The 12,406-nt window shown below is 47.5% G+C and overlaps 1 protein-coding gene across 1 annotated transcript; it reads left to right on the plus strand.

Annotated features, from left to right (window-relative positions):
* The first annotated feature begins 21 nt into the window (after positions 1 to 21).
* On the plus strand, positions 22 to 8,911 carry POLR2C (RNA polymerase II subunit C). The gene is made up of 9 exons (XM_040329236.1): positions 22 to 182; positions 1,602 to 1,651; positions 2,388 to 2,456; positions 5,540 to 5,592; positions 5,933 to 6,061; positions 6,657 to 6,708; positions 7,673 to 7,841; positions 8,376 to 8,450; positions 8,697 to 8,911. The coding sequence occupies exons 1-9, from the start codon at positions 97 to 99 to the stop codon at positions 8,839 to 8,841; spliced, it is 828 nt and encodes a 275-aa protein (XP_040185170.1). The 5' UTR covers positions 22 to 96; the 3' UTR covers positions 8,842 to 8,911.
* The last annotated feature ends 3,495 nt before the right edge of the window (positions 8,912 to 12,406 follow it).

Below are 12,406 nucleotides of genomic sequence, written 5' to 3' on the forward strand. Positions count from 1 at the left end.
TTGATTTCCTGTTTTCTCTATCCATTTCAAGCGCTCTATCACCACAACTTCCGGTACACTGGGGTTGGCACATGCTTGTTTCCGGTTGGAGGGAAGATGCCGTATGCCAACCAGCCGACCGTCCGCATCACTGAACTGACCGATGAAAATGTCAAATTTATCGTCGAGAACACCGACCTGGCGTAAGAGTGGGACCTGTCTGTACAGTCTTCTCCCCTCCTCCCAATGCCCTCCATGTACATCTACAGACATCTTCTTAGGGGCTAATAGTAGTATCTGCCTTCTTCCTCTCCATCTCGTCTTTATCATGCACCCCCCCCCCAAAATCTCTTCTCTTTCTCTGCCCCCCCCCATCCCAATCCCTTCCCTTTCTCTGTCCCCCCCCCTCTCCAATCCCTTCTCTTGCCCCCCTCCCAATCCCTTCCCTTTCTCTGCCCCCCCCCCCCAATCCCTTCACTTTCTCTGTCCCCCTCCCAATCCCTTCACTTTCTCTGTCCCCCTCCCAATCCCTTCACTTTCTCTGCCCCCCCCTCCCAATCCCTTCTCTTTCTCTGCACCCCCATTCTCTTTCTCTGCCCCCCCCTCTCCAATCCCTTCTCTTTCTCTGCCCCCCCCCTCCCAATCCCTTCTCTTGCCCCCCTCCCAATCCCTTCCCTTTCTCTGTCCCCCCCCCTCCAATCCCTTCACTTTCTCTGTCCCCCCCTCCCAATCCCTTCTCTTTCTCTGTCCCCCCCCCCAATCCCTTCTCTTTCTCTGTCCCCCCCCCCCCAATCCCTTCTCTTTTCTGCCCCCCCCCATCCCTTCACTTTCTCTGCCCCCCCCCCAATCCCTTCTCTTTCTCTGCCCCCCCTCCCAATCCCTTCTCTTTCTCTGCACCCCCCTTCACTTTCTCTGTCCCCCCCCCTCCCAATCCCTTCTCTTTCTCTGCCCCCCCCCCAATCCCTTCTCTTTTCTGCCCCCCTCATCCCTTCTCTTTTCTCCCCCCCCCCCCATCCCTTCTCTTTCTCTGCCCCCCCTCCCAATCCCTTCTCTTTCTCTGCACCCCCCTTCACTTTCTCTGTCCCCCCCCCCTCCCAATCCCTTCACTTTCTCTGTCCCCCCCCCTCTCCAATCCCTTCTCTTTCTCTGCCCCCCCCCCCTCTCCAATCCCTTCTCTTTCTCTGCCCCCCCCTTCCCAATCCCTTCTTTGTCTCTGTCCCCCCCCCCTTCCCAATCCTTTCTCTTTCTCTGCCCCCACCCATCCCTTCTCTTTCTCTGCCCCCACCCATCCCTTCTCTTTCTCTGCCCCCCCCCCCCCCATCCCTTCTCTTTCTCTGCCCCCCCCCCCATCCCTTCTCTTTCTCTGCCCCCCCATCCCTTCTCTTTCTCTGCCCCCCCTCCCAATCCCTTCTCTTTCCCCCACCCCCAAATCTTGTCTCTGTCCCCCAGTTTCTCCCCCTCATCATAATATTAATAATAATAATATTATACAGGATTTATATGGCGCCAACAGTTTGCGCATCACTGTGCAACATAAAGGCGGACAGTACAGTAACAATACAGCAGGAAGGAGAGGGCCCTGTTTATTAAAGCTTACAATCTAATCTCTTTGTATGTTGCAGGATCGCTAACTCCGTCCGGCGTGTGTTTATAGCGGAAGTCCCGACGATTGGTGAGTGTCAGCTGTGGGCGGGTCTCCCTTTCTCTGACCACCTTGAAGGCTGAATTGTATATTAGAGAATGGAGATGTGGAGACAGGGCCCCTCCACCACCCCACCTGCCCCCCCCCCCCCCCTGGTCTCCATGTCATGGCTTCAGCCATAATAATCTCTAGAAGGAGCCCTGTACTGAGTACAATCTCTGGGCTGCCCAATCGGTTCTGCTTGCCTCATACTCATCCCCTGCAGGTAGAGTGTCTCCATATTGAGGGAGGTGGCCAGGTAATGGACATTAGTTCTGAAGATCTGCCAGGATTCCGGTCATAACTGCAGCTGGTCTAAGTGCCTGACTGGGACCTGGTATTGGCCCTCTGAATTTCTGTACAGCAGAGAGTGAGGGAGGGGGAGCAGCCCAAGGAACCATTCAGCGGTACTGGCGTGCTCATCTGCGAGCAAGGAACACGCTGATAGGAGAGAGCAAGCGAGTGTCCGATTAACTCGTCACTGTCCTGCTTCTCCTTTCCCTGTCCAATCACAGACTGTGGAAGGGACAAGACCTGTAAGTGTTATGAACTGCTGCAGAGAGAAAAATTAGGGCTGCGCTGTGTGACAGAGTTGTGTAAATCTCTGGACCGCTCCCGTATTTGTTTGTTCAGATCTGAAGAGGATCTCCATCCTATCCCTTCTGCTTGTGAGGGAAGAAGAGGACCGATATGTCCTCCTAATGACGTGATATATTTTCTATTCCAGCCATTGACTGGGTGCAGATAGACGCCAATTCCTCCGTTCTCCATGATGAGTTCATAGCGCACAGAGTGGGTGAGTATCAGGTGATTATATATCGGGACTCCATTAGAGCTGCACGATTATTCATTAAAGAATCAAAATCGCGATTCTACCCCCCCTCGCGATCCAATGCAGGATTTTCCTGATTCAGTGCAGAGAGTTCTCTGCTCACTGCTGACAGCTGTAAAAAACAAACGGGGAGCCTGCCAAGTTTATCACAACATCCTTAGACAGAGATAAGGAGAAACATTGGCCCGGATTCAAGAAGCAATTGCGCCTGTGTAACCATAGTTACACAGCGCAATTGCTTACTTGCCCCTGCGTAACGAATGCTCCTGATTCAGGAACCTCGTTACGCCGACTGCAGCCTAAGATATGCGCGGCATAAGGTTCTTATGCCCGCATATCTTAGGCTGCATTCTTGCGATGGCCGCTAGGTGGCGTTCCCGTTGTGCTCAGCGTATAGTATGCAAATTGCATTCTAGCGCCGATTCACAACGTTACGCGAGCCCTGCGTACGCAGTTTCCGTACGGCGTATTTCGCGTAAGGCTGCCCCTGCTATTAGCAGGGGCAGCCAATGTTACGTATACCCGTTGTTCCCGAGTCGCGAAATTTCAAATTTACGTAGTTTGCGTAAGTGATTCGTGAATGGCGCTGGACGCCATTCACGTTTACTTTGAAGCAAATGACGTCCTTGCGACGCCATTTGCCGCAATGCACGTCGGGAAAGTTTGCCGACGGAGCATGCGCTCTATGATCAGCGCGGGAACGCGCCTAATTTAAATGATTCCCGCCCCCTACGGGATCATTTAAATTGCGCGCACTTATGCTGGGCATTTTGCTGGCGCACCCACGCAATTTACGGAGCTACTGCTCCGTGAATCAAGGGCAGCGCAGTAAATTTGCGGGGGAGCAGGGCAAAAACGTTGCCCTGCGCCTCCGTAAAAAAAGCGCAATTGTACCTGAATCTAGCCCATTGTATCTTCTGTTCTATTCAGAGCAAATGAATGAACTTCTGTCTAACCACTTAAAGCGGTTGTAAAGGTAAAAAAAAAAATCCCCTAAATGGCTTCCTTTACCTTAGTGCAGTCCTCCTTCACTTACCTCATCCTTCCATTTTGTTTTTAAATGTCCTTATTTCTTCTGAGAAATCCTCACTTCCTGTTCATCTGTCTGTAACTCACCACAGTAATGCAAGGCTTTCTTCCTGGTGTGGAGAAAGCCTCTTGAGGGGGGAGGGGGCGAGCAGGAGTGTCGGGACGCTCTCTACGTTGCAGATAGAGAAAGGGGCTGTGTGTTAGTGGGCGTCCTGACTCTCCTGCTCGCCCCCCCCCCCTTTCAAGGGAGTGGGCGAGCAAGACACTTCACACCAGGGAGAAAGCCTCGCATTACTGTGTGGAGTTACAAACAGAAGAACAGGAAGTGAGGATTTCTCAGAAGAAATAAGGACATTTAAAAGCAAAATGGAAGGATGAGGTAAGTGAAGGAGGACTGCACTAGGGGAAAGGAAGCTATTTAGGGAATTTTTTTTTTTTTTGTTTACCTTTACAACCCCTTTAACTGCTTGCCGACCAGCCGCCATCATTGTACTACGGCAGGTTGGCACGGCTGCGTGAATTGCCGCAGGTGGACGTCAACCGCTTTAAGAGCTGTAGGAGACGCGCGCCCGCATCACCGGAGCCAATGTACACTTCGGGTGCCTACAATGTCCGTTGGCCACCCGCAATCGCTCCACAGAGAGCCAGAATAGGGATCTGCCAATGTAAACAAACAGATTCCTGTTCTGTCAGAGGAGTAGAGAGATCTGCTGTTCCTAGGAACAGCGCTCTCCCTCTACTCCCAGTCAGTATACTATTCCCAGCCCCCCCTAACAGTTGGCACCACCTTCCTAGGACACACTTGGGCTTTATGTACACGTGACGTTGTTTAACCTCTCCTGAAAGATTTGATGGCTAGAAACCAACTTTTTATTTTTTTATTATTAAAATGAAAAACTGTAAATGAAACGCTGCTAAAAGCAAGTTACCGCGTTTAGCAGCGTTTACAAGCTGTTACAGGCATTTGGCGTTTCACATGCCTCTGAACATCCGTTCTGAACGTATTTTTTTGCGCTCTAAACTCAACTGACTAGAAACGATCCTGTGTACATGTGCTGATAAGATAGAGGAGAGTTGGCCAAAAAAATGCCCAACTGCTCCTGAACGTCCGTTTACCAGCAGCAGTGTACATGAGGCCTTAAAACCTTGATTGCCCCCTAGTGTTAACCCCTTACCTGCTAGTGACATTTATACAGTAATCAGTGGCCATTTTTTTTTTGCACTGATCACTGTACAAAAGTTACTGGTCCCAAAAAGTGTCTGATTTGTCCGTCGCAATGTCGCAGTCCTCCTAAAAATTGCTGTTTACCACCATTACTGGTAAAGAAAAAAAAAAAAGAATACAAATGGCATAAATCTATCCCCTATTTTGTAGACGCTATAACATTTGTGCAAACCAATCAATATACTCCTTATTGCGATTTTGTTTTTTTACCAAAAATATATAGAAGGATACATATTTGATATTTTATTATAGTAAAAAAAAAAAAAAATTTTAATTGTCAGTCTTTTTTATGTTTTGTAGTGCAAAAAATAAAAACCACAGAGGCGATCAAATGCCACCAAAAGAAATCTCTATTTGTGGGGGGGGGGGAGGGACAAAAAATGTTCTTTCTGTACACTGTTGCACGACCGCGCAATTGTCATATAAAGCAACGCAGTGCCGTATCTAAAAGAATGGCCTGATCGTTAAGAGGTAAATCCTTCCAGGGTTGAAGTGGTTAAAGATTAAACCTTTTTCTTACATTTGTTGCTTACAAGTTAAAATCAGTATTTTTTGCTAGAAAATTACTTGGAGCCCCCAAACTATATATATATATAATATCACATTCATGAATTAATAAACGACTAAACCATGACGTGCCCCCAATTTTTTTTGTATAATGTGAAAGATGATGCGTCGCGAGAATCGTGATCTTTATTCTAAGCAAAAAAATTGTGATTCTCATTTTTGCCAAAATCGTGCAGCTCTAGACTCCACCCATTTCACCCTACTAACTATCTGTTCCCCTCTGCAGGGCTCATCCCCCTCACCAGCGATGACATTGTGGACAAGCTGCAGTATTCCCGGGTATGTGTCCTGTTCCTTATTGCCCCAACCTGGGGTACATGGGTGTCATTAGCGGGGTAATATCGCCTATTCTTTATATCATTGCCCCAGCCTGGGCTGCATGGGTATCCTAATGGAGGCTGATGTCTCCCATTTCTTATCACTGTCCCAGCCCAGGGTACATGGGTGTCTTCAGGGGATAAGATTTCATATATCATTGCCCCAGTTGGGGTACCTAGGTGTCCTCATACGTAATGTCTCCAGTGTTTATTTTATTTTTAATCGATGCCCCAGCCCTAGATACATGGGTGTCTTTAGGGGGCTGGAATGGGTAAGTCCTGACCTTTGTCCCCTTGTACAGGATTGCACATGCGAGGAGTTCTGCGCGGAGTGCTCAGTGGAGTTCACATTGGACGTTCGATGTACTGACGACCAGACGCGTCATGTGACATCCCGTGATCTCATTTCAAACAATGCTCGCGTCATCCCGGTAAGTGTCACATCGGTCCATAATAATGGTAACCTGATGGGCGGAGCTAGGTGTTTAACACACCGGTGTCTTTCTCCACCCCCATCTCTCATCACTGACTTGCTTCTTTAACCAGCACAGCAGAGAGGGGGTAGGGGAGCTGCTGTATGATTGGTGTACATGCAGCTTGTTTAGTCTGAGTTTCCTTTATGAATTACATTGTTTGCTACAATATTCTGAAAGACAGGAGAAAGATCATTGTTGCAGCCAGGCTTCACCTACACCCAAATCACTGCTACTGTCACCCACCATTACATGGTAGAATTGTGTGTTATGCTGGCCTTTGTTCAATCTAATAATAAAAAAATGTGGTGGAGACCTGGAGGTGAACCCACTGACAAAGAAAGGGGGAAGAGGTGACATGTCTGGCAGTAGGGAACCAGGGTTACGAAGCCAGGGTGCCACGTTTCTGTAAGTCAGGGTGAGTGTCATGTGATTGTAAAGCAACTGGAGTGTATTTTGGCCTGGGTGCCATGTGTCTATGGAGAGCCAGGGTGAGTGCCAGCTCACGTGCCCTTTTTTTATTTATTTATCTCTCTGTAATTTTGTCTTCCAGGTTACATCACGTAGTAGAGATAATGATCCCAATGACTATGTAGAACAAGATGGTGAGCATGGTTCCTGGGAGTGAGTGATCTTCATTTGTATAGTAATCTGTGGCAGCCAGTCAGACTCTGCTACAAGAACATGGTGTGGATGGGGGTAGGGTGAGAATGGTGGTATGTGGTCTGAATGAGGTGAGGGCAAAAATTGAGGTAGGTGGTGTGAATTAGGGGGATGGATGGCGGTAGGGGGTTTGGATGTGGGGATATATTGGTGGGCCTGAAGGTCATGGTGCATAGTTTTAGTTTGGTTGTGGTGCAGGCATAGGGGAGTGTGCTGGGAGTTGGGGGGTCGAGATGGGCAGTGAAGTGTTGGGTGGGCCTGTTTGTTGGTGGTCATGGTGAACATAGGATATAAATGGGTGGTCAGAGATCAGTGGAGTGTGGTGTGGACACAAGGTGATGAATAAGTGGAACCTAAGCTCAGAAATGGTGTGGGTTGGGGGGGATCAGAGTGGACAGTGGCTTGGGCATAGCAAGACAGATTGGGTGGGCCCATAGGTCAAAGTGGACACTAGACTTTTTAAGGTGGACATGGGATGATGGATTGGTAGGCTCAGGTATCTGGGTGGACAGTGGATTGTGGTATTGACACACTAAGGAGGATTGAGTGAGCCTAATTATCTGGGTGGATAGTGAAGTATGGTGTGGAAGCAGCGTGGTGGATCTGTAGGCCCTAGGCATAAAGTTCATGGCTGATAGTGAAGTGTGGTGTGGACATGTTGAGATGGATCGAGTTGGCCCTCAGCTTAGGGTAGACACAGGATGATGGAATTGGGTGGGCCCTAAGCTCAGGGTGGAAAGTGTTGTATGGTGTTTCCAGAGGAGTGGACAGGATTGGTGGGCCCTAGGTGAACTGGATTGGGTGGCTCAGGGTAGACAATGGTGTTCTCAGTGTACAGCAGACTATAGGGAAGGTACCATACAGTCTGGAGCTGTGGTGTGATCCATATCTATCCTCTTGCTGTAGACATCATCCTGGTGAAGCTGCGGAAAGGGCAAGAATTGCGTCTCCGAGCTTATGCGAAGAAAGGGTTTGGAAAGGAACACGCTAAGTGGAACCCAACGGCGGGGGTATCTTTTGAATATGACCCAGACAATGCACTGCGGCACACAGTCTACCCCAAACCGGAAGAATGGTATGTTCATGTTCAGGCCCTGCCCACTTCCAGGTCTTGTAAGGGTGTGGATAGGTCTGGTATCCGATATGTGGAAGGACCTTTCTAGGGGAAATAGTCCAATATTGTACCAACACACAGCCAGAGTATCTTCATTGTCCTCCAGCAGCCAACCAGATTCATCCAGCTGCCATTTTGGACTTTGAATCTGATTGGAGAAATTATTCTCAAAGTGAGCATGAAAGCAATAAGAGTTTTCATTACTGGCCCCTCCTGAAAGTAAGTTTGCCAGCTCTAATGCCATCTTGGCTTCTTTGGGGCACTGACCAGGAACAATCATAGACCTGAATTGTATCTTCCCATCTCAAGAGCAGTGACACCAGGCAGCTGGCATTTTCTGCAGTCTGCAATGACAGCCCTGCATTTCTGTCAAGTTGGATGTGCTTTAGGACCATGAAATGGCTGATAAACTGGATTGGCCTGTTGGGTATAGGGGGGGGGGGGGGGTGAGAAGAGAGATCGGTCTCTATATATGATGTCTGTGTCTCCACCCAGGCCCAAGAGTGAATATTCTGAAATTGATGAAGAGGAGGTGGAGGCCCCTTATGATCCCAATGGGAAGCCAGAGAGGTGAGTGACTGCCAAGCTGTACATGACTCGACTCTCCATATGACCGCAGAGGATTTGTGTTGTCATTCTAAAGGGGTGTGGTCTGAACGTTTTTTGTCATTCAGTTTTCTTGCCTGTTCACTCCCCCCCCTTGTCAGTTCTTTGGACCATCCCCTTCAATATAAATTATATGGGCTAGTCTTTCTTGTAGGTCTGCATTGCTGTCCTCTGTGTGTGGTATTAACTAAATACTTCTGTCCTTTTCAGATTCTACTATAATGTAGAGTCCTGCGGCTCTATGCGGCCGGAGAATATTGTCCTATCTGCACTGTCTGGTCTGAAGAGGAAGCTGAGTGACCTGCAGACACAGCTGAGTCATGAAATTCAGAGTGATGTCCTCACTATAAACTGAATAAACTGGCTCCATCTCCCCCCCCCCATTCCACACCCCCTGTCTATTTTGTAATAAACCGTTCTCTGTATTTGGTGATGTTGTGTGATGATGAATTGGTGGGATGAGGAGATGTGGGTGAGAGAAAACAAAGCAGGGGGAAAAAGAAAAAAAAAGTGCTTTCAGTTTAGCTGCACCTGTAGGTGGCAACATCAAACGTGAATGGAATATGTCTGTGTCCTCCAGTGACCAAAAGACGGGAAAAAAAAGAATTGTACTCGCCATAATATCCTGTTCTTGGAATCTATTGCGCAACAGAGGAGATGCAGGTGGGTTATATTGCTGCCTACAGGCAGACTGGAAGGTGGGAAACAAAAGGAATGCCGGCCAACCACACAGTATAATCCCTCCTCTACTCTGCGTGCATCAGTTTTGTAGAAAGGAGTTCAAAGAGCACATGATCATAAACATAGAGGGGGGCTCTATGGACTCCAAGGAAAGGATCTCTCTCGTCCATTGAGACAGTGGTCATCAACCCTGTCCTCAGGGCCCACTAACAGGCCAGGTTTGCAAGATAACTGAAATACATCACAGGTGATATTATTTGCTGCTCAGTGATTGCAGTATTCTAGTCTCCCCAAGGTAATGCATACAATCTGGCCTGTTAGTGGGCCCTGAGGACAGAAGTTGATGACCACTGCCTCAATGGACGAGAGAGAGATCCTTTCTTTGGAGTTGAACACTGCATTGAGGGAGGAAAGAGTTTGGATACTGTTGGGACATCTAAAAGCAGGTTGACTGAGGAGTGGGCAACATTAACCCCTTTGTGTATGGGGGTAAAACAAATCTAAATGCCTATGCACGATTTTGCGGCTTTGACATGTGTTCGTAAAACCGTACATACAGTAGCATCACAACTACATAGTGAATTATCCCTCGTTTTTCCAGTACAAATTGGGCTTGGTTGTAAATGGTATTTTTTTGAAAGGAAAACTGGCCCAAAATATATATATTTTTAATTGGCTGTATAGCTCTTGGTACTACCATAACCTTCCACCAAAGAACAACCCAAATTTAATTCTCCTGCTCCCGACAATCGCAGCGATATCACATATGTTAGTTGTATGTGCCCGTACTATACCCCAAAAAACAATAGTGCGCATTTTTTTTTTTTTATCCTACCTAAATCACACTGGTAGTAATTAAAATACAATTCTGTCCAAAAAAATACTAATATTGACCCAAACATCCTGGCACTGACCTAGATCAAACCTTGTTCGAAGTATTTTTTTTTATCCCTATATAATTTTTTTTTTTTTTTACATGGGGGCAGCTTCACAGTGACTGATCAAAACAATTGGGGGACCTGAAATCTGGAGGGTTAGGTCCCGATTGTAAGTACGGGGCTCACGGTGAGACCCAGGTCTCTGTGGTGGGAGCGCGCCCCCCAGCACAAATGAAGATACGCAAATTTGCAGCCCCACAGGAAAAAAAAAAAGCCCAGAAGCCACCTGAAGGACCAGTACCTCAAGCTGATACCTGATGAGGCCGAGCTCTCCTGCCCGATAGGTGAATTGCCTATACAGACAAAGGGAGAACACCAAAACCTTGCACCAAGTAAAAGGCTGATAAACCAGAACCCACCACCATAGATGGAAATACTGCAAATCCCATGTAGGGAAGAAAAGACCCACAACCTGATGGGGGATCAAACATCTAGAAGGAAACCAAGAACAAACAGGTTCTGGTGAGAAGACCAGCTAGTCTAAGCAGGAAGACCCTAAGCCTAGAATTAAGGAATGAGAGCTCCATGTCTATACAGCTTGTCTAGACAGACAACAAACCCTGCTAAGCAGGATTTGTCTTCTGAATCAGGGTCTTTCCTTAAACTCCCAACAAGGAGTGTGAAGCAATGCTTGAAAACTCAAAAATAGTCTAATGAAGTCAGCATGCCTGCAAGGGCAGGGTGCATGGAAATCAACCTCGCAAGGATAGGCAGAATAAGTTTGGCCAGATGAAGCTAATGCCTCCTCAATGGAACGCAAGAAGTTCCTCTGGGGTAAATCCAAAGGGATCCAGCTAAAGAACAATCATGCTTATTTCTGACCTAGAGCCATAGGTCTAGGAATGCTGATCTGCTAAATCCAGAGAAGAATCAACATTCATGGAGCAAAGATCAGGAATCTTAGTGCAGCGAAGAGCATCTGCCGGATTGAGAGCACAACAGGAAAGCACGTCTGAAGGACCTTCAATAGGCTGCAAAGTAGCCAAGAAAAGAACACCTAACCCCAGGTTGACAGAGCCCAAAATGCAGGTTCATTCCTGTCGAAGGATACCAGCAGCGAGAGACTGGGATGTTTTGCCTGCTGACAGTTCTTAGATGATGTCCAACACCATCTGAACCAGGAGACCTACTAGAGGGATCAAATTATGGTGACTGAACCCCTTGTTCTGTAAGACCAGACTTCAGCCCTTGAGATTATGATTCGCCAAAGAAAGAAACCCTCTGGATGGGAGAAGAATCTATACCAGTCCCATGAAGAAAAGGCTGAGTATTCGCACTAGGGACTACCATGATCCATAGAGGCAGACATTAGATGCGGAATAGGGGCTAGACTAAAGTGAAAGAGGAGGATGACTCAGAGGAAGGTCCTCCAATGCCTTATGCTTATTCGATGGAGGAGAGAGTGGTAACTAAACTCACTGTCTGATAACAAAGGGCCTGAAGGCAAGCATGCCATGGCCCTTTGCTGTGAGGAACTGTGCTGAATACCCTTGTCTACAGATTACTGTTTTCAATGCTGAAACCCGTTAAAGCCAGATTTGATCACATTGTGCAGGTATTAGACCTTTTAGGGGAAATTGTCATTAAACAAGCTTCTGCGAGGAAAGTAAGCATAAATATCCCACTTTGGGGATGCCAGGAAAATCATTAGACCCATAACACAACATAGGAGTCAACATTTAACAAATTCCAGTGTTGACCAGGACCTTTCAGGGTGCTTCTAGTTTGTATAGGGTAAGATCTCACAAAGTGGGTGTAGTAGAAAGATCTTTGCAGCTGTAGAAGCCCTTAAGGACTCAAGGCTGGAGATAGAAGGCTACTCTGTATTGTGTAAATAAGGGCCACAATAATCTCTTGCAATTCTGAGGTGAGGGCAGGAGATGCCTCAAAAAGTATTTTCAGACTGTAGTGAATCCATGTCTAAGTTAGAGATGGTTACTGCAAACGGTGAGATTTGTGGCGGGGCAACAAAGTGTTGAGTGACCACAGTAGAGGCTCCTAACGGAAGGGTAGAGGATTTGGCCTCACCTAATGGAGAAAGATAAGACTCCAAAGAGGTACAGCCCTTAATGATAGGGTCACTGTTTTCTAGGTTACAGATGTCGGTGCCCTCATAGTGTACAGGGTCAACGTTTCCAGACATTAGGAGAGTGTGATCTTTGGACTGGCTTCCGGTGTCTGGGTACATGGTGCAACCCTGTGTCAGTGATGCAAAGAGACCCAAAGTGTGTGACAAGATCTTGGGAACTTCTGAACCCAGGCGGCTGGAGATAAGCAGGTAGTAGGAACAGATCAGAATAC

This window comes from Rana temporaria, chromosome 11 (assembly GCF_905171775.1).
Source record: "Rana temporaria chromosome 11, aRanTem1.1, whole genome shotgun sequence".
In the NCBI taxonomy this organism is placed as follows: domain Eukaryota; kingdom Metazoa; phylum Chordata; class Amphibia; order Anura; family Ranidae; genus Rana; species Rana temporaria.

Excerpts from the sequence above, each read along its gene's own strand:
- POLR2C (XM_040329236.1), top strand. The coding sequence starts at position 97 with ATGCCGTATGCCAACCAGCCGACCGTCCGCATCACTGAACTGACCGAT. Across the intron at positions 183-1,601 it reads GTCGAGAACACCGACCTGGC|GATCGCTAACTCCGTCCGGC; the intron begins GTAAGAGTGGGA and ends TGTATGTTGCAG. Across the intron at positions 1,652-2,387 it reads AGCGGAAGTCCCGACGATTG|CCATTGACTGGGTGCAGATA; the intron begins GTGAGTGTCAGC and ends TTTCTATTCCAG.